This window comes from Rattus norvegicus, chromosome 19 (genome assembly GCF_036323735.1).
Source record: "Rattus norvegicus strain BN/NHsdMcwi chromosome 19, GRCr8, whole genome shotgun sequence".
NCBI lineage: Eukaryota > Metazoa > Chordata > Mammalia > Rodentia > Muridae > Rattus > Rattus norvegicus.
This window is the reverse complement of record NC_086037.1, coordinates 21,569,531-21,591,247: the sequence shown is the minus strand read 5'-3', so window position 1 is coordinate 21,591,247 and position 21,717 is coordinate 21,569,531. Positions and strand designations below refer to the sequence as shown.

The 21,717-nt window shown below is 42.6% G+C and overlaps 1 protein-coding gene across 1 annotated transcript; it reads right to left on the bottom strand.

Annotated features, from left to right (window-relative positions):
• Nucleotides 1-793: 793 nt before the first annotated feature.
• Nucleotides 794-4,768, bottom strand: LOC134483239 (uncharacterized). The gene is made up of 6 exons (XM_063278528.1): nucleotides 4,599-4,768; nucleotides 3,409-3,568; nucleotides 2,800-2,943; nucleotides 2,000-2,166; nucleotides 1,183-1,288; nucleotides 794-1,064 (listed from the first exon to the last, which is right to left on the bottom strand). The coding sequence occupies exons 1-5, from the start codon at nucleotides 4,723-4,725 to the stop codon at nucleotides 1,224-1,226; spliced, it is 663 nt and encodes a 220-aa protein (XP_063134598.1). The 5' UTR covers nucleotides 4,726-4,768; the 3' UTR covers nucleotides 794-1,064; nucleotides 1,183-1,223.
• Nucleotides 4,769-21,717: the final 16,949 nt, after the last annotated feature.

Here is a 21,717-nt window from a genome sequence, read left to right as displayed (position 1 = left end):
TCATGGAAAAAGGGTAGCTTGAACTGTCCCACCTCGGTTGGGCTTGCACAGGCCTGCTCTCCAAAAGAAACCTGTGTTCACAGCTGCAGGCTACATTCACTATGGATGCTCTTGAGGTTCCTTCCTAAACTGCTTAGATTACAATAATTTTCTTGCTAACAATCAAAAAACTGATTATGCCAAGCTGGCCTACAAGAAGCTAGTTTCTATTCTGTATTTTATCAGATGTGCAGAATACATATGGTCATCATTGATAACAGGTGAATGATCTGCTCTAATATGGACACTAAGTGATGCTGGAGGACGATCCTGACCCACAATGAGCAGTGGGGACACCAGAGCCCTGTAGGGATGCCTGGCAACCTAACACGTTGAGCACGCACAGCTCAGTAAGTTCCCTGTGAACACACATCTCCTGAGATCTCTCTATTTAATCATAGGTGATCCTGTCCACCTAATACAGCACCTCATGTGGAATAACAAAAGCCACCTGCAGGAGATGTGGTGATGACTCACAGGGTAGAGCACCTGCTGCTCTCTCAGAAGAACCACATGGACCCTAACAATTGGGTAAAGTGTGTCAGTGATTACATCATAAAGTGTGTGTCCGAGGAACAGCCACATTCTCCACACAAAAGACACTGTCACACTGAGTACCCCTTGGTGACTTTGAATTCACTTATTAGCCCAGGATCCATGGAACATGCAGAGATCCATGTGTAGCTGTCAGTTCTAAGTCCACAGGAGGGGACAGAACCCTTGAGTAAGAATGATGGTCTTAAGAGTCAAGAGATAGAATTCAATTTTTATTCATAACAAATACATTTTTACAACAAAACAGGATTAAAATGAATAAAAATATTTAAAAATATTTGAAAGTAAAAATAGTAACAAGAACATATAAATATGAAACAACAAAAAGAAAACTTCAATTAAAATCATAACAAAAATATTTCTAAAAGCATATTCTTAAGGAACATTTAGAAGCACAGATGTATTGCTGTTTCTCCTCTAGCCCACATAATGAAAGGCGGTCCCCCAAGTTGTCTCTCAAGTGCTGTTTTCTGAGAAGAAAGTAAGACTTCAATCAGTCAGGCTGGCTTAGTGGTATATAAATTTAGCGTCTCTAAGAAATGACAAATTAACTCAGAGGATGAATACTCATCCAAAAAATGTTGTTACCATTCAGGATGTTGGTCATCAGGGACTCCTGAGAAAGCAACTTATTCTTCAGGAAGCTCTCTTACTGCTGTGTGTCCAATTCCAGCTCTCTTGCACTTTCTGAGACCTGGGAGAGGAAGGCAGTTTTTCAGACACTGATTTGGTGGGGAAAAGCAAGCCAGCTGTCAGAATGCTGCCTTCTACCACCTCAGTTCTATTGGACAGTCGACATGGACATTTTAAGTGATATCATTGTTGCTAACTCTGTGGGCAGGGCAAAATCTCGAGAGAGCCTCACAGTAATGTGGGCTGACAATATGGGACCCAGACTTATACCAGTGCAAAACAAGAACAGGGCAATGGCAAGAGACCTCATCAGGTTGCAGGAAGAAAGGAGATGTCCATATGTCACCAAGGATAAAGCCAATGACAAGTACTAATTTGACATTTGCACTTGGTTCTTATCCCAAAGGTGCTTCCTACACAAGAGATCACATGACCACAGAGTGTCATTTGTCAAAGAACCAAGAACTTGTTCAAAACTCTACATAGGATCCAATGTATCACATGGATATGCAATAATATGATATGTTATTCATCTGTCACCATTTCTAGACTGCAGCTTCAAAACGAGCAGCAAAATATGCTTGCACAATAATTCAGTTTCTGAAAAGTGTTTAACTTCCCAGAATACTTGTGCATAGGCAGAGCAATGAACAATTCCATTACATGAGGTGGTTGGCTGGTTGTGAGTGTAAATTAGAAAGGTGGTAAGAGAAGCAAAGATGTATCAAATTGGCAAATTTTATCAGATATTGTTAAGCTAACAGGTCCCTACCTGATAATGCTGGTTCTGTCCGTTGATGGTCTTTATCTTTCTTGTTAAAGTCAACCAAATATTTCTGGTTCAGTGCACAATCAAGATGTCCCTCCTTGCTCTCCTGCTTCAGTGGGACCAACTTCTTCCTACATGTGTTCTCCATCAGGAGCTGGCTGAGCAGGTTTCTGGAAATACAGTCTGCATAGTAAGATCATGCTGGCCCTTTCTCCCATTCCTACTCCCAAGTCCCACTAACTCTACCAGGTCCCAGATACCCATGAAGACTTAATAAAATGCATCTTGATACATATAAGGCTGCTGCACAGAACATAAAGAGTTAATTCGGGGAAGAATAAATTGTTTGCTTGGCCTGGCACCAATTAGTGTCCACACCTCTGAGAAAGAACATGGATCCACAACTATCCATGAAAGCCCAATGCATGGGGGCAACATGAATTAGTACTGGGCCAACACCCTCAAAAGAGGTCAGTAGAACCAAGAGAAGGTCATGCTAACCATGTGGTCCACGCACTGAGTGTTGTAAAACCTGGTGTGACACCATAGGTCCAGGTCAGCCTAATAAACTTCTGCTGACTTCAATCAGTGCTGTTCTCTCTAGAGCCTTTTGAAGATGCCTCGACAATCCTGGGATGAGGAACAGTCTTTTATGGAACTGAAAACTGAGTCCTAATGACCCTGGAACACTGATGGGTAAATAGCACAAGAGATAGAACCAGAGCTGAAGACCGTCCAATCCAGAACAAAGAAAGTCAGAAATGGCCATTCCACAAGTGATAGCCTTTCTGACCAGGACTTACCTAGAGAAGGTAATCTCCTTCTTCAGCTTATGGTTGTTCTCATGGACCTCAGTGTTCTCCATCTCTAAGTTGTGCAGAATTGACATGACCGCCTCCTCCATTCTCTCCAGGTCTTCATAATATGGATTTGGCCTGAAGTGTGGCCTGGCCCCAAATGATAGAATACAATGAACATCGGCATTTAGGAATATATGAACTCAGGGTGGGTCCTAAATTACCCCAGGCTGCTGCCTGGATCTTCCAGCACTCAGTCACCTGCCTAGCATGTACAGAGACTCACCATAAACTCACTGCAATTACAATCTTGCAAAGCCACCAGCTGTCAAGGGCTTTGCAAATGCACACTGGGAACTCACTCTCCCTGACTTTATCCCTGAATTCTTCATTCAGACCACAAGTTCTGCTTTAAAATAAATGGAAGCAGATGAGTCCATTTTCAATCTCACTCCTCAGGAAGGGTCAGGTTCTGAATCTCCATTATATGGGAGGTGAGGTTTAGCACAGGGTGGTTAGGGAGGCACAGCTTTCTAGAACCCAAAACCTTAATAGGATAAGAAGGTGACCTTGCAGACCCAGGAATGAAACAAGAGCATTTGGAGCGATTCATACCTGTTCTTCATGGATCTCTCTGTCAGAAACCTCAGGCGATCTCTCAGGTCATTTCTCTCCTCGGTAATGAGCTGCAGCTCTTTAATCAGCCTCTCCTTTTCCTTCTTGGCCTGATTCTCGCTTAGTTCAGTGCCAGGGGATGATGTTTCTCTCCCAGCGTCTGTAGGTAGAAGAACACAAGTGAACCTGCATGGGGAGAATGCATAGAGTGTTCATAGACCTCAGTGAGGCCTAAACAGGAGAACAAGCCAGGAACCCAGTGTCACTGCTAGGCGATTGGTCTATGCTTAAGAGGCCTCCTCAGTGGATCTCAGTTCTCCCACTACTCTATAGATACCAAGAGACATAAGCAGCCAGGTGTTCCCTATGCCGGACATCACGTGCTTACATGTACCACGGAGATGGCTTCTCCAGGATTATCATCAGCTGAACAGGGTACAGCTTGGTTTCAGGACCCTCACTCCTGTGGCTTCAGAACTCAGATGATAAATTCACCATCCAGAAAACTTGAGTGATTGGAGACACTCAGATGCCCTACCCTGATACTCTAAGCCAACAACTTTGGATTTAAAACGCATTTCCGGGGAGGATATGTTCAACAGACTTATCAGTGTCCCTATGTGAAATACCAAATGCCCCAGAAGTGCGAATAGGTTACAGGCTGAATCTTGGTCTACACGATCCAAATAGTTTTGGTATTTTAGAAACATGTTTGTAACACACACTCTAATATATAAAGCTAACGATGACCCTGCCAGTTAGAAGAAATCAGAGAAGGTCTAAGAACATAAGGTTATTGCCTGGAGCACAATCTCTCCCTGTTACTACTGTCAGATACCCACTGTATTTAAAGAAGCAATGATAGTGAAATACATTGCTGCCCTGTCTAAACTCAGAAAAGGTGGACCCTCCATGACTACTGATGAGGTTATTATATCAATGTAACATAACAAATGAACTGAAAAGTAAAGACCAGAAGTCCACAGTATAATAGCATTGGCCTTACCATATCCTCCCAGTGGGGATGGGGAAACTAAAGTTCTGAAATCCTGACTTTCAGGAATTGTGATATTCATGGAAATTCAATTCCTTTTCAGATGCTCCAGTTGTTGTGGCCCATTGCTAGAAAGGTCAGCGTAAGCCTGCAGCCACCCTGGCAGGAAGCTCAAAATACACTGCCCAGAACTTACTCCACATTCCCCAGAAGTGCTGTCTTTGTCCATCATTACTTTGAGACAAAAAGCCAGACTCCTTCACTCTAGTCTCTCCAGAATCGACGTTCCCCCTCCCAAAACGCTTGGGAAGACGGGAAAACATGTCTTAGCTTGTAACCGCCAGACTCTGAGAGAAACTAGGGCACTGGTTGTCACTACAACACTGGTGACATCACAGAGGATGCCAGAACTCTCTAGGAGACAATAGAATGTCCAAGAAGGGACAGCTGATGTCATGGGGAGCAGACTTTGCCTCCCTGCTAATGTTCTCCCTGTACTGAGCATAAGCAGAGGTGCCCTTTCCAGGAGACTTTCCTGGGGCAGAGCCACTGAGCATCTCCTGCTTCCAAAGCCAAATTTTCCTCAAGGCTTGATTATAAAAACCTTAGTAATTCCTATGCATCTAAATGAATGTTTCCTTTCAAATCTTTCCCAAAAAATGTCTCATCCTAACTCAAATTGTCCTCATTCAACAATGTTAGCCATTAAAACTTCCTGAGATTTCACACCAGCTTGAATATGTAGTCAAAATTTCTCCTGTCTCATTATTACGGGTGCTTTATATCACATCAAGAAATAGTCTGCATGGTAGGTTACAACATGCGTGTGTATTAGGGGAACACTCATGAAGTCATGTGCTTAGCAATCGACAATTGCCAGAAAATTCCTTAGGAGAAAGAGTTGAAGTCTTTAAGGTGCTAGGAAAAGTGTGGAGACCAGTTGGCAGAGGAAAATGCAATATTGGAGACACCAGTGAAGGGAACCTCATGCTGCTTGTGGGGTTCTGCTCTCTGCACCAATGTCGCTAAAGGAGCACTGATCACAGGCCTGAGTAAGATGTACCATGAGCTTCTATCAGAAAAATAAAATAAACAAGAGATATAGAGGGTGCACAGAAATGTCTAAAATGAGGCTATAAACATCATTAAGTGGATAGAGCAAGGTCCCAGCACCTGTACACTGGGAAATGGCCACCACACCAAACACAAAAGTAGTAACACATTTATCATAGTAAAACACATTTATAATAGTAAAAAATGAATACTTTATAGAATGCACCCACTAACACTGATTGATCACATCCGTAGTTCAAATTTTGGGGGCAAATTCATGGCCTTAACTACCTTTGTCTCAACTTATATAGCAAAAAATAAGAAAGAACGAGAAAAGACAAAGTCAAAACTAAAAGCTCAAGCTTCTCATATGAGGATTGCAGGAAGTGTTATATGGGAGTCAGTTCTGATTAGGCCATTTTAGATAGAACAGTGCATAGTGACCCTTAATGTGATGGGCCCTATATAAAGCTTTTTGCAATATTGGAATTTTAACAAACCTCATCCAGTATGTACGGAAGAGGCAAAGATGTGATCACCATGTCCTTACTCTGTATCAGGTTATTTTTCTGCATCCTTGATTGTCAGGCATAGAACAGCAACAATCTGAAATAGCTGGTAGACATGGAAAAACATGGCTAAAACTATAGTTGTGGGTTACACACCTCAACTGTGAAAGGCTAATGCTGTGTGCACAGTCCTTGGAGGCCACTCTTTTAAGCCTAATTATTTCAAACTGAAAGGAGGTTTATCTGAGCTCAAGGTGATCCTGGCCAGCCAGGTAGAGGGCAACATGTGATACTTGAGACCCTGTTTTAAACCAGCACAGAAATCCACACTTCATTCAAAGCATCATCTACGAATTCTCGATTATTTACCATTCTCTCCCTACCAGTCGTTCTGTTTGGAATGGTAGAAAACAACTGGAACTGATCTTTCTATTTTAAGGACCTTGATCTCTCTTTTTTTAGGTCCACATTAAGAGTGCATACAAATGGACATCACCATCTGAACATCTTAGTATTATCTACTCTGTATATATAGCATAATACTGTGCCTATGACAGTCTTAAGCTTCCTTGAGTGTAGTTGCCCCATCAAGAAGTGTGAAGTTCTGAGTTCAAACCCCAGTGATGCTTTAAAGGGACTAGAAGAAAGCCATCAGAGATACTCCACTTCTTTGTCCTTAGATTAAATCAAGTTGACACAATGTGAACCTGGTGGGCTATTTAACCATGCATCTTTCTCCCAACCCCACTTCCACGAGTTCAGTCCATGGCAGAATTCATCCCCCACCATCCTAAATATTTCTTTATATATTTCTACAAGAGCCAGGTTTCTTTTTTTTAATAGAATTAGTTGTAGGCAATCAACTGCTGCCCTATGTGAGAAATGATTAGTATCTATTGCAACTTACCACAGTGTATTTGTGTATACAAGTACATTATTGGAAATCCAGCATTACTGAGGGATTGGAAACCAGTGCTGTGGCCTTGCCTTTCTGTGCCTCTTCCTGGCTCACAGGCAGCTGGGGGCAGACCTTGAGTTCCTCTTCAGGGAAAGAGTGATGTTGAATGGGCACTGAGCAGGCAGAGAAACACAGCTGAGGCAGCTCCTTTCAGTTATTAAACACATCATCTCCTTCCGATCTTAAGGGCTATTGCTGAGGTCTTGCCCCCATACCTACCTTAATAGCAGTGAATTTGTTACACAGCAGCCAGCTCTTTCCTATTGCTCTGTAATACGCCTCCACATCATGGATGCCAAGAAAAACACTAACAAAGAACAAAAAACTCTGACGTTGAACTGTGTGGTGCTGGTCACATACCCTGTTATGTTCTGTATGTTATGAGGTTTGTTAATCTTAACAAGTTCCCCAAGTGTATTCTTCACATAGGACCCAATAGATTCAAGGAAAATAGGAACAATTATGTGTAAAATGGCCTGAGTCAGGGCCCACAGACCGAAGCATTTCCAACACTTGTGCACCAGCCCATGTGGATTTTGCAATGAGCGGGGCCTAGCAATGTCCAGTACACAGTTGTGAGCTGTTGCTCTGGTTGAACTGTATTGGTGTGTGCATTAATAAACTACACCTATTTAAATGAATTCAGTGTCCTGTGGTTTGAATCCAGACCCCTTGACACCAGGTCTTCCCTTCTGCAGCACTCGGGAAAAAGGCTAAGTTTAGGAAAGGTGACCTCTTGTCATAAGTTATGTGACAGGAGGGATGGTGAATGATCCCTTGTGATAAGAATCAAGGTTTCCTCTGTGGTATTTAGGTCTATACTGGCCCTGTGCAACAGCTTCAAGAACCCATTTCTGATTTTCCTTGGGATTCCCATGATGATGCACTCAGACAGGATTGGAAACAACCAAAACGGTGGTCAGACTTGATTTATAAAATGTAGGTAACATTGCAAACTTATGTTGTAGGATATTTGATCATATTGTCATCCCCAATATTGTGTTATTTACTTAGAAAAATACCTTCTGGCTGTGTAGTTCAGTACTAGCACCAATATTTAACCCTAGAGCTATTTTTGTTTGTTTCTTTGTTTGTTTTTTGTTTTTGTTTTTGGATGAACAAGTACTTTCCTATTTTGTGGCCCAGCCCTATCTCTTACTTCTTTGCACAGTCATAGAGAGACCTCAAACATATACTCAGACAAAGCCAGGGGAGTGTATAAAAGGGCCTAAGGCAATACCACATAATGACATTGAAAGTGGGCTCTCTTCTTCATGCACGCCTCCAGCTCTCCTGACATCTACATGAATTATAACTCCTAATGCAGTGTAAATGATGTCTGCGCTATTGCTGAAGGAATCATGAGAATAACAACTGTAAACATTCCAACATGGATAGAATTTGTGGAAAGAGGCAGCTGGCAGCCAATGAAAGGGCTCTACAGTTAAAGGGGCTTGCTGTCAAGTCTGATGAGCTTGACTCAATCCCCAGGACCCACGTGGTAAAAAGGAGAGAACCAAGGGACAAGCTGTCCTCTGGCTTCCACTCATGTGCTTACATGTATGTGAGTATATATGTATATGTCTGTATGTACGTGTGGATATGAATGTGTGTATGCATGTATGTGTATACGTGTATATGTATATGTGTGTATATGTCTGTCTATATGTGTGTATAGGTGTATTTGTATGTGTGTATATGTATTGTATGTGTGTGTATGTGTGTATGTATATGTGTATGTGTGTATGCATGTATGTGTGTATGTGTGTATGTGTGTGTATGTATGTGTGTATGCATGTAGGTGTGTATATATCTGTGCATGAGCATGAATGTGTATAGTCATGTATATGCATGTGTTTTCAGGTACGTGTATTCGTGTTTATGTACGAATGTATGTGTGTATATGTATGTATGGACACACAAACACACACAATGTTAAAACATAAAAAGCTCCTTGGAGTATTCACCGTGCCTGGATAAGTGGTGACCATGTGGGGGAAACACATGTCCATGTAAGCACACCTGTTCACGTGCACTGAGCAATGCCCAGCCTGGTCTTGAGCTCACTACCTGCCCAACGATGAGTTTCTGCCCACCTGGTCTTCTCAGAGCCAGGCGACGATTGTTCCTGCCATTCCAGTTCTGTTCCAGTTTCTCATGCCACAAACCTTCTAGCTTGAATCGCACCTACTGACGCAGGAACCTAACAGCCTCCAACCCAGTGAAGTAAGTAAACTTCTTCCTGACATCCTCAGGCTTGGTGTCCCCCATGAGTCACAGGGAGGAAGGATGGCATGCACCAAGGAGAAGGGCCATGGGCAAGGAAGACAGGATCATAAGTCAGTCATCCGTGACACCAGCAAAGTGTGTGCTTCAGAGCTGGCTCTGCTCACTCTTGTCCCAGTGGCAGGACTTAAGAGTGGTGCATACCTGTCACCCAGCGCTCAGAGACGTCTGAGGCATGAGAACCAGGAGTTCATGGCCATCGTAACTAATGGTGAGATCAAAGCCAGCCTGGGCTGCATGAGACTCAGTCTCAAAGCAGGCAAGGAGGAACTTGCTATATTTGAGCAAGGAAGCTGCCATCCTCCTGGGTTCTAAACATTCACTGCAATACAGAAAGATGCTAGGGCTAGTGTGGCAGAAAGTAGGAGACAGAGAAGCCAGGTTAACCCTCACTAATCTTCTCATGCTGTGTGAGCTATGAGTAGATGGTGCCCTATACACTGTGGACAGGATGGTCTCTCAGACAGTTCAGAAAGCCATGGAGGACTCCAGCAATTCTCCACTTGGGTGTCACTTGAGTCTTATATGTGTGTGTTTACAAGCCAAAACATAAAATCCATAGGTGACTGTGTGAATTCAACATGGCCCAGCCATGTGCTGGAATATTATTCAGCCTTACATAGGATTCAGATTCTGATCCTTGAACAGGAATGAGAATGGTAGCCATTCTCCTAAGTCAGACCTCCAGGCAGTGCAAAGACAAACTAACACTGTATGACACCACTGAGGGCTGCAGTGTCACCAGTTATATAAAGACAGAAAGCAGGAAGGTTTACAGAGCCCCAGGGGTGACATGGAGGGGGGAGGTTGGAGGGTAGGTGTGTAAGTGGGACTGAGCCTCAGAGGAATCAGACATGGCTGCAGAATATGCATGTGGCTGCCTCCCATACCTGTGGGTGCTGCCTCCTCAGAAAGGCAAATACAGCAAAAGAAAGGACCAGAGGGGACAGGCTCTGACCTCCTGTAGACACACACAAATGACGTGACAGAATGTGCACACTGCTGCCTTGCTGCAGGAGCAGTTGAGCTTCCAGAAGGGTTGAAAGAGGCTGGAAGGGCTGAGCATGGCACTGAGTTCAAGGACATAGCTTTAGGTCCTGGGGAACCTACGGTGCCCAGGCCCCATCCTGCTGATACTGAGGGACACAGCTGACATTCAGGGTGATGGCTGGGCTGGGCTGGGGAATAGGTGTCCACTCTCACCTGCTCCAGCTTGAAGATGTGCTGGGTGAAGTAGGACTGCAACTACTTGTTGGATTCATTGATGCAAATCTGCTTGAAGCTATTCTGTTCAAAGTCCTCAAATCTGAAAATGGCCAAGACACCAATGGGCAAGCACTGGGAGACAAGGTTTTGATATAGCCGGGGCCTCCTGGGAAGACTAGCCGTCCTGAGAGGAGTTGCAGAAGAGGGGATGTCTTTTGCTGACCTGTTTGGTACCCACTGTTTTTTTGCCAAGGGTTCCTTTATTACTTCTTGATGGAACCAGGCCTGCACATATCCAGTAAGCATTGGGGTGGAACCTGGGGCTTGGTGCCCACATGCTGGCATCGCTGAGGGTGAAGCCTAGCCTATCACACTTCCAGACACCGAGTGCAGATGCCTGGGTTCCTATATAATGGCGGTTCTTACCCTTCCTAAAATTGTGACTCTTTATTTCAGTTCCTCATGTCGTTGTCATCCCAACATAAACTTATTGGAGAGCTACTTCATGAGTGTAACTTTGTTACTGTGAGGAACTGTAGTGTAAATGTCTGGTGTGCAGGAGCGCTGATGTAGAACCCACAGATTGAGAGCAGCTGCTGTAGAGGATCAGAGTCCTCTGCCAGCCCTGGTGTTTGCAGAGATCCCGTGGGTTCCTAGTCTCCATGGCTTTCCCAAGGACAGGGTTTATTCTTGGCCGTCTCAGGGCCTGGGACCTCACAGAAACAGCCTCTCCCATGTCCTTCCTGTTGAGAGTGTGGTTGGTCCTCAGCACAGTCCAGTCAAACAAGGCGCGGTATAGACACTTGGCCAGGGGTCTCCTGCAGTTATGGCCTCTGGACAGAGGGGTTTCTTACCTGGGGTGGGGCAACCGTGCCAGGTACAGGCAGTGTTGCTCAGAGTCAAGACCTAGTTTTGTCTTATTTTCATAGACAAAGTTGCCCAGGCTGGCGTCGAACTTGCCGTGTAGCCAAGGATAATTAAACAACTGATCCTACTGCCTCTACCCCCCATGGCCTGGCATTGCAGATGAGTGTCACCAGAGCTGGCTTGTCACAGCTGCTATACGGCTCTAAGTCAGGGGCCTCATGTGCAGGAGTTTTATGACTGTGCCATCCCAACCCCGCAACCAGGGTTTTCACCTTTCTCCTGCTGAAGTCTGCTTAATCCTACCCTGGCCCCAGGACACAGCAGCTGTGGGAGACTCAAAGTCTGGGGCTTCAGCACAGCATGGGTACACAGCATGGCATGCAGCCTACACGGCTGTGAAAAAGCCAAGGAAGTGCTTCTCAGCTCACCCCCTGTAGGAGTGTCTAGCCCATCCTTCTCTCCATGGACGCAGACATCTGCTTCCAACTGCCCGACATGTCCCTCTGGTTTTGACTTTCCTGGATGCCATGTCAATGCCACCACACAGAGTGCTGCCTCTACTGGGGACACTCACACAACCTCTCTGGGGGACATCTGAGCCAAGCAGGGATTGGGTGCACTGCAGAGAGGTCAAGTCATGTCGTGAAGTACCTTGCCCCACAAAGGCTCACTGTTCAGGGAGTTGACTGGAAAAGTAAGCTTATGCCCCTGGGCAGGGTCCCCATAGGGAGTGTCCTACACCCTGCCATCAGGTCTATTCCTGGTGCCATGCAAATTCAATTTGCAAGACCCAATGCTCTGGAAATGTCAAGAGCTAACGGAAATGTACCAGGAAGTGCACACCACAGCAAAGGGAGAGGATGGCACAGAGACCTATGCTATGGGTTAAAGGGCACGGAAAGGCCACCTTGAGCACAGGGGTCAGTCACCTCTTTCACAAACAAGGCAAAGGTCAATGCTCTCAGCTCTGGGAGCCTAAAGGGCTCTGTGGCTCCTAAGCCCTGCAGCTGCAGCCAGAAGCAGCACTGAACAGGATGTAAATGCTGAGTATGGCGATGTCAATAAAACTTTATTTACAAAACCAAATTGGTGGTAGTGGTGGTGGTGGTGGTGGTGGTGGTGGTGATGGTGGTGGTGGTGTCGGCGGACTGGTTCATTTCAAAGCATGCTGGAGTGGCATGGCCACTGAGCATCCGGAAACACAGAAAGGAATGCGACCGGACGCAGGGCTCCCAACACCCTAGACGTCGACCTATGGCACTGGAACAGGGTCCCTGAAGGTAAGTCTGGACAGTCAGATAAGGTAAGTACAATTTATTACAAGGAAATGGGACAAGATAAATCTTCTCTTCATCTCGCTATGCTTAAGCATCTTTAAGAGTGCAGGGAATTCATGTCTATCAGTCTGGTTTAGAAAAGTGTTTAGAGACAGCAAGAGTACACTCCATGGTTCCCTTACGAGGGTTCCAGGGATTCTGATATCTGGGTCAAAGTGAAAGTTAAGGAGAAAAAGGCTGTCAGGCAGGGCAAAAAGATTCCAATTTCTGGTCTCTTTGGGCTGTAATTTTTACTGTGTTCAAGGCCATGAATGCAGACAGGGTAATAACGAATACAGAACAAGAAGCTAGAGCTTCATTAAGACAAAACGAAAGTAAAAGTTTTGCCCTCTGCACCACTGCCTGAAGCAGGTTTTTCTAAGTCTTTTCCCGAGGATGGCATGTTGACCATTAGATTCACAAGATGATAATGACGAATTCACCTGCTTTTTCTTTTCCTATAATTAGGCCAGCATCGATTCAAGGTGTGGCCCAACTGACTTATTATAAAGGATGATACTGGTTGGTTGAAAAAGGTAGTAGCTTTCTATGAACCATATATTAAGTTTTTATGTATATTAAAATTAACATTGGAAAGAACAATGGTAGGAGAGGGAGCTGGAGGACAACTGCTGCAAATGCTTGCTTTTGAAAATGCTAATGAAGAGTACAGGAGAGCATTATTACCTATAAAGGAGGCTGGGGATATTAATGCTTATATGAAGGCATGCAAGGGTATCTTTTCTGAAAATGGAAAGATGCATATTTGGCACGTATTGATCCAGATAGAGTTATTAAATTATATGTTTAAATACTCTTGAATATCCTACAGGCACTTTCGCTCAGGATGAGTTGCCTTTAGAATGGGTTTATATTAAATAAAACTTTAACCAAACATTAACAATTAATGAGGAACAAATTTCTTTAATTATTCAGCAAGGCATACAAAGACCTGTTACTCTGTGGGGATATGATTGTGCTGCTATTGTTTTCCCATTAAGCAAAGATAAAGGGGAATATTTAATGCAGATGTCTGAGGTTTTTCAATTAGCCATGATTTCTTACACTGGAAATGTTGAATTTCATCCTCTCCATAGTAAATTGTGGGATTGCTTTAAAAAACAAAAAAAATTTGATAAATACACTAATTTCTGTTGATCCATTACCATCAGCCCTTACTGTGTTTACAGATGGCTCTAAGACCAAGATGGCTTATTGGACCAAAGATTAATTTTGGGGACAAGAATCTTCTTTTGGGTCAGTACAACAAAATGAATTATTAGCGGTAATTAATGTATTCCAGGATTTTACTCATGATGTAAAAATATTATAGCTGAGTCCGCTTATGTTGTAGGAGTAGTACAGAATATTGCGACTGCTGTTGTTTCTACATCTAAGCCTATATTAAATGTTATTCTCACATATTAAAGGACTATTGTTATTATGAAACTCTAGAATATTCATTACACATACTAGATCACATTCAAAATTTCCAGAATCTTTAACACTTGGCAATCATATGGTAGATCAATTAGTGGCATTTGCTACCCCAGAAGAACACAGTCATAATCATGCCAATACAGGATATTTACATATTAAATATAAGATTCCTTATTCTCAAGCCAAACAAATTATTGCTAATTGCCTATGTGTCAGTCTTCACGTATAAAATGTATTCCATCTCAAATTAATCCCAGAAGGATGCAACTTAATACATCGTGTCAGATCGATATAACCCATATTTCTGAGTTTGGTCGCCTTTCACATATAGATGTAAGCATAGATAATTTTTCAAAATTTGTGTGGGCTACACCATTGCCAGGAGTACGCACTGCTCATGTTATACAGCATCTATTGGAAACTTTTGCTGTTATGGGACTGCCTTCTAAAATTAAAATTGATAATGGACCAACATATATTTCTTATCAATATAAACAATTTTGTCAACGATATCATATTGTACATATTACTGGTACAGAACACAATACACAAGGACAAGCTTTTGTTGAAAGAATTCACCATACCCTGAAATGACAAATTATAAAATTAAAAAGGGGGAAAAGAGATGGCCTTATGCAACCTGAATGGAGTTTGCAGACCAGTCCCAGGGCTATATTGGCACAAGCATTATATGTTATTAATTTTCTTAATTTACCACAAGGTGAAGTTATATCAAGAGCCAATAGACACTTTGTTGAACTTCCCCCAAGAAGGCATGGAAAAGACAGTATGGATAAAAATTGCCCGGGATGCTGAATGGCAGGAAAGGACATCATTGTATATAGGGGAGAGGGTTTTGTCTCATTACAGGATGGGAGACTATTCTGGTTACCCGGGAGATGGATCCAAGCACAGAATAATAAGAACTGCTCCCTACCCTCAAAGGAATCCAGTTAAACCAGCTACATTTTCTCCTGATGGATGTTCTCAGGAGACGAGGAGGTGTCCTCCATTACTGAGGCCCTGGCTTCTCTTAGTGTCCACAAACAACAATGGATAAGGATCCGTGTAGTGACAACCCTATTACCTATGTGGGGTCAGGTGAAGCGATTAAGCACTGAAAGGAATAATTTTGTCTCCTTCAGGAAAGTCCTTTACGGCTGAGCACTTATTCTTAGCAATTTGTGTTTTACTCATGGTTTCTTCTGCTGCGGACAATGCCAGTTATCGGGCTTATATTGCTTATCATGATGAAATCCTACTACTTTTCTGTTAGTAAATATATGGATAATGACACAGAACATGATTGGAAGTTAATTCAAGCCTATTTAGAGGGTAATGAAAGTGCTTCAAAAGTAATTAATGCCTTGAAATATGATGTTCGAATGTCTTTTGGTAAACAGCTAGAAGATATGGAATAGCGAAATTATTGGCTGATCAATTGACAGGATTAGATCCCAAGGCTTGGCTTCAAAGGATTTTCCATAGCATGGGAGGAGCTAGTTTTGCCATAATCTTATGTACATTATGTATTATGTTGCATTATTTTTACATGACTAAACCCCTACAAGGACCTTTAGCTATGTTATGTAAAGTGTTACTTTAAAACAAAAGAAAAAAGAAGGAATTGTTAAGACATAGAGATGCAGCTCCCAGGCAGGGTCAAGAAAGGCCTGGTGCCAGATTCAAGTAGGGGCTGGAATGCCGCCCTGGAGAAGAAAATGTTTTTCTCACTTGGCCTTAAATTATGTTCTGCTGTGTCCCGTTTTGTGGAAGTGGTTCTAACGCTCTCTTGGTAATGGTGAGTATATTTTGATTATAATAAGAGAGGTTATTTGTTATATGAATATTTTTAGAAGAAGCTTTCGTTTATTCGTCTTTCTTTGTTTAATCTTCCCTCATTGTTCCTGGTATCCTGGGAATAATGATCTTATGTTCTCTTGACACAATGAAAATTGTAGTAATGCATATTCTTAGCTTAATAAGGATTAATAAAGCTTACAACTGCGTGCAGTTTCTTATGCCTTTGCTCTGCACCCCCTGTGTCCTGGGGGTATGCGACCATACCCAGGGCCCCAACTCACTACACATTGACAATGGGTCACCCCACAAAACACAGAAGCATCTACCTTAGTCAAAAATGGACATTTTATTGAATGCACACACTAACACTGATTGATCACATCCATAGCTAAGATACTAGGGGCAGATCCGTGGCCCAAAATACATTCTTCTAAACCTATGAAGCGAAAGAAAGAAAGAAAGAAAGAAAGAAAGAAAGAAAGAAAGAAAGAAAGAAAGAAAGAAAGGAAGGAAGGAAGAAGAAAAAACACAAAAAACTTAAGCTTCTCATAGGAACTTCGCAGGAAGTGTTGTCTGGCGGTCAGTTCTGATTAGGCCATTTTAGATGAAACACTGCATAGTGACCCTTAATGTGATGGGCCCTATATAAAGCTTTTTGCAATATTGGAATTTTAACAAACCTCATCCAGAACATACAGCAGAGGCAAGGATGTGATCACCATGTCCTTGCTCTCTATCAGGTTATTTTTATGTGTCCTTGATTGTCAGGCATAGAACAGCAACAATCTGAAATAGCTGGTAGACATGGAACAAAGTGGCTAAAACTATAGTTGTGGGTTACACACCTCAACTGTCAAAGGCTAATGCTGTCCTCAGAGACCTCGGAGGCCCCTCTTGTAAGACTATCTATTGGAAATTGGAAGCAGGTTTATCTGAGTTCAAAGTGAACCGGGCCAGCCAGGGAGAGGGCAACATGGGATACTTGAGACCCTGTCTAAAACCAGCACAAAAACCAACCCTTCATTCAAAGCATCATCTATTAATTCTTTATTATTTACCACTTTCTCCCTACCAGCCTTTCAGTCTGGAATGGTAGAAAAGGACTGGGAATGTTCCTTCTATTCTAAGGACCTTGATCTCTCTTTCCTTAGGTCCACATTAAGAACACATGCAAATGGATATCACCATCTGAACAACTTAGTATCATCTACTCAGTATATCTAGCCTAATACTGTGCTGTGACAATCTCAAGCTTCCTTGAGTTTCGCTGAACTAGCAAGAAGTATGAAGTACTGAGGCCACACCCCAGTGATCCTTTCAAGGGGTTAGAAGAAAGCCCTGAGAGATGCTCCACTTCTTTGTCCTTAGATTAAATCACATTGACACAATGTGGGTGGACTATTTAACCAGACATGTTTCTCCCAACCCCACCTTTCTGAGTTCAGACCATGGCAGAATTCATGCCCCACCACCCTAGATATTGAGTTTTGTGATATGTAATTATTATTTAAACCTTTGTATTAAATTTTGTCATTTTGTTAATTTTTGTGGTTTTCCCAGTCTTCTTTGATTAACTTTCCTAGTTTTATTAATTTATCCCCTGTGTTCTCTGGTATTTTGTCCTTCCCTTCAAACTAAAGTATTCCTTTTAGGATCCTCTACAGAGCTGTCTTACTGGTTACTCATATTTTGTTAAATTTATTTTTAGTATGCATTCGTCAGCACAGTAGCTGGGCAGCTGCCTGCCCTCCATGGTATCAGATCTACTTTCCAAACAATAACGCTCAACTCTTACAGGCTGTGTAGCATCTTGACTGTTTTTGTTCCACTTGGACAGCCCTCAGGACCAGGCTCTCCTCTCCCTTAACCATGGCTGCTGTCCTCTTCCTCTCTTCTCTCCATCACACATGTTCTTCCTTTATTCTCTGGCAGCTTCTTCTTCCTTCTTCCCTCCTCATGATCCTCTCTAGCAAAGCCCTCAAAGCTCCCCTCCCCCATCTCTCTGCTGTGCAGCTGTTGGCTGTTGGCTTCTTTATAATCACAGTTAACTGGGAACAGGGTCAGTTATTTGGGGTTAACCAGTCCTGAGTTCCACAAATTAGCATTAAAATACAAGCAGAATTAGGCCAATCCACTACAGGGATTTTTGTTTGTTTGTTTGGTTGGTTTGGTTTAATTTTCATTTACCTTTTTACTTGTTATTTTATTTTTGGCTATTTTTTATTAATCGGTTATTTTATTTATTTACATTTCAACTGTTGTCCTGCTTTCCAGACTCCCCTCATCAAACCTTACATCCCGTTTCTGCTCAGCTTTGCCTATGTGACAGTGCTCCTGCACCCACACATATCCATCCCCACCTCACACCTCTAGGATCTGCCTTTGGTGGGGCTACAGGCCTCACCTTGAACCATAGAGCATCCTTGCATACAGTTTGGCTGGCAGTTTGGCCCCTGGGAGCTTGGGGATTAGGGAAAGAAGATCTGTTCAGATATTAAAGCCAATGTTTGCTGCATTCTCTTCTTTTTCTGGTTATAGGTGAAATTATGTTTGTGTGCTTCTCTTATTTTAAATTATTGAGAGAAGATTAATTTCTTGGTTTTTCTTGGGTATAGTTTAGTTCATTGTCTTGGAGTTTTCCTCCTATTAGCCTCTGTTGTGCTTTCTTATAGAAAAGAATTCTTTAAATTTGGTTTTGTCATGAAATATCCTGGTTCCTCCTTTTATGGTGATTGATGATTATGCTGGATATAGGAGCCTGTGTCTGTATTACATCTGCCCAAGATTTTCTGACTTTTAGAATCTCTGTTGAGAAGTCTGGTGTAATTCAGATACGTCTGAATTTATTTGTTACTAGATATTTATACCTTACCCCTTTTAATGTTCTTTCTTGATCTGTGCATTTAGCGTTTTAATTATTATGTGAATGGAGGAATTTTTCTGGTACAATTAGTTTGATGTTCTGTAGGCTTGTTGTACCTTTATTGCCTTTTCTTTCTTTACCTTATGAAAGTTTGCTGCTATGATTTGTTGAAGGTGTTTACTGGATCTATGAACTAGAAATCTTAATTCTCTTCTCTATCTATTATCCTTAGGTTTCAACATTTAATTGTATCCTGAAATTCATGGATGTTTTGGATTCAGTAAACCATACATGTTTATCTGAGATGGGTGTTTTGTGCTTTGTGGGATGACCTCCTTGACCCCAGGCTGCATGAAGAATCTCAGCTGACAATGGGGACATAAATCATGAGTTTGTGTAGCAAGACCCAGGCCTCTTCCAGGTTCTTAGATATTAACTGAGAACCTCAAATACAGTAGTAATGTGATAGTGTGGTGTGAATCTAGTTACTCTTCTCTATTTTGATATAGATGACTCTTTTTGTGTCATGGTCAGCTTATAATGACTAGAAGACCTAAGCTTGAGAATAACCAAAGACTACATTGCTTCTCTAGCAGCTGAGCTTTTAAAAGCCCTGGTGTGACAGCAACTTTTGGTGGACATTCTGGATTATTCCTTCTGTACTTTAACTCTCTGTGTCACTTCCACCATCAGTAAGTTAGTTCAATTCCATAAATTGAAAATCCATCACCTGGAAGAAATACTCTTTTTTTTAAAGATTTATTTATTTATTTATCATATACAAGTACACCGTGACTGTCTTCAGACACACCAGAAGAGGGCATCAGATCTCATTACAGATGGTTGTGAGCCACCATGTGGTTGCTGGGATTTGAACTTAGGACCTCTGGAAGAGCTGTCAGTGCTCTTAACCACTAAGCCATCTCTTTAGCCCAAGAAATACTTTCTGAATATGATCTGAGATTGGCCATGGAAAAAGGGTAGCTTGAACTGTCCCACCTAGGTTCTGGGCCTGCACAGGCCTGCTCTCCAAAAGAAACCTGTGTTCACAGCTGTTGGCTGGCTAAGAAAGATTTCACGAGACGTGATACACAGCCCTCGGACTTCTGCTCCAGTCATCTGCACAATTTTTCCCGGACGATATCCTCATACCTCCAGCAGGCGGGTGATGAAGCTGTCCACTCTCAGCTCCCCTTCAGCCATCTTGTGGGCACCAGACTCTCCTCCCTGCAGCAGGAACAAAGGCTTCTCCATGGTTGCTGCAGCAGCAGTGGTGGTTTGGCATTCTCACCTAGGAGGCCCTATGCCTTTCTACCCCAGTTCCAACTCACCTCAGGCCCGGGCCTTCCCCCCATCCACTTCCCACGGAGCAGGGAGAGCAGCACCCACTAGAAATAAAAGGGAAGCCCTTGGTCCTGCCAAGAGTGAACCCCCAGTGAAGGGCTTGTTGGGGGGGGAGGGTGGTAATGGTGGGAGGATGAGGAGGGGAACACCCATATAGAAGGGGAGGGGGAGGTGTTAGGGGGATGTTTGCCTGGAAACCCAGAAAGGTAATAACAATTGAAATGTAAATAAGATATACCCAATTTAATAAAGATGGCGAAAAAAATAGAAAGAAAAGGCACACATTTAAAACAGAAGAATATGGACCCTAATTTTAAACCACAGCTCTGTCAATTAACTATACCTTAAGGAAGCTCAGAAAAGCAGGCCAAACAATTAATATTTTCTCGGTTTAAGTAAATAATAATGTCCGTTTCTTGCTATTGTGGAGGGAATTAAATAGATAATATGTAATCATGGAAGTTTTGAAGTACCATCCATTTTTCTGTTCATTAAATCAATCTTACTCATTTCATTGATGAAATATGTATGTTTTCCATTTCACAGTTATATGTATAATAAAACCAGTATAAAAACCTTCAGAATATTCAGTTATTATAGATATTTGTCATTTCTTGCAGAGGGCAACTATGATTGACTACACCCAATTCTATAAAAAACAAAACTCAGGAAACCTGGCCCTTGGCAACAATGAATCAAGAAATATCTCGGATGGTGGGGCATGAATTCTGCCAAGCAATGACCTCAGATAGGTGGGGTTGTGAGGAAGATGTGTGGTGGAATAGCACACTAGATTCACGTTGTATCATCTTGATTTAATCGAAGGACAAAGAAGTGCAGTATCTCTGATGGCTTTCTTCTAACCCCTTGAAAGGTTCACTGGGGATTGACCATAGAACTTCATTCTTCTTGCTGGGGCAGCAACACTCAGGGAAGCTTGAGATTGCCATAGGCACAGTATTAGGCTAGAAATGCTGAGTAGGTAATATTAAGTTATTCAGATGGTGATACCCATTTCATTTGTTCTTAACGTGGACCTAAGGAAAGACAGATCGAGGTCCTTAGATTACAAAGATCATTTCCAGTTCTTTTCTACCTTTCCTGAATGAAAGACTGGTTGGCAGAGAATGGTAAAAATTCAAGAATTGGTAGATGATGCTTTGAATGGAGGGTGGGTTTCAGTGCTGGTTTTAGACAGGTTCTCAATTACCCCATCTTGTTCTCTACGTTGCTCGTCAGGTTCACTTTGAGCTCAAATAAAGCTGCTTCCACTTTCCAACAGGTAGTCTTACAAAGGGGCCTCCAAGGACTGTGAGGACAGCATTAGCCAATGAGAGCTGAGGTGTGTAACCCACAACTATAGCTTTATCTGAAAGACCCTCAGACAGAGGAGACTCTCGCTCCAGTCCTGAGGACAATCACCACCCCATGAACACACAGGACTCAGTCTTGATGTAAAAACAAGAAGTTTACTTTGGGATACCAATGCACTGGGGCTCGACACGGTCCTCACGCAGGAGGGATGTGAGGAACCTCAAACAACAGAAATATACAGCTTAAAATGTCAGTTAAGATTACACAGTTTCCTTAGCTCAGCTATTTCGTGCCAAGGATAACTAGGCAGATGTTTCTCGTCCTGGAATTCCTGGGATAAGGCCGTAACCACATCA

What these genes read in the sequence shown, in the direction of transcription:
- LOC134483239 (XM_063278528.1), bottom strand. Translation starts at nt 4,725, where the DNA reads ATGTTTTCCCGTCTTCCCAAGCGTTTTGGGAGGGGGAACGTCGATTCT. An exon ending in GCACTTCTGGGGAATGTGGA is followed by an intron (nt 3,569 to 4,598) that starts GTAAGTTCTGGG and finishes TTCTACCTACAG; the next exon opens with ACGCTGGGAGAGAAACATCA. An exon ending in GAGAGATCCATGAAGAACAG is followed by an intron (nt 2,944 to 3,408) that starts GTATGAATCGCT and finishes ATTTGGGGCCAG; the next exon opens with GCCACACTTCAGGCCAAATC.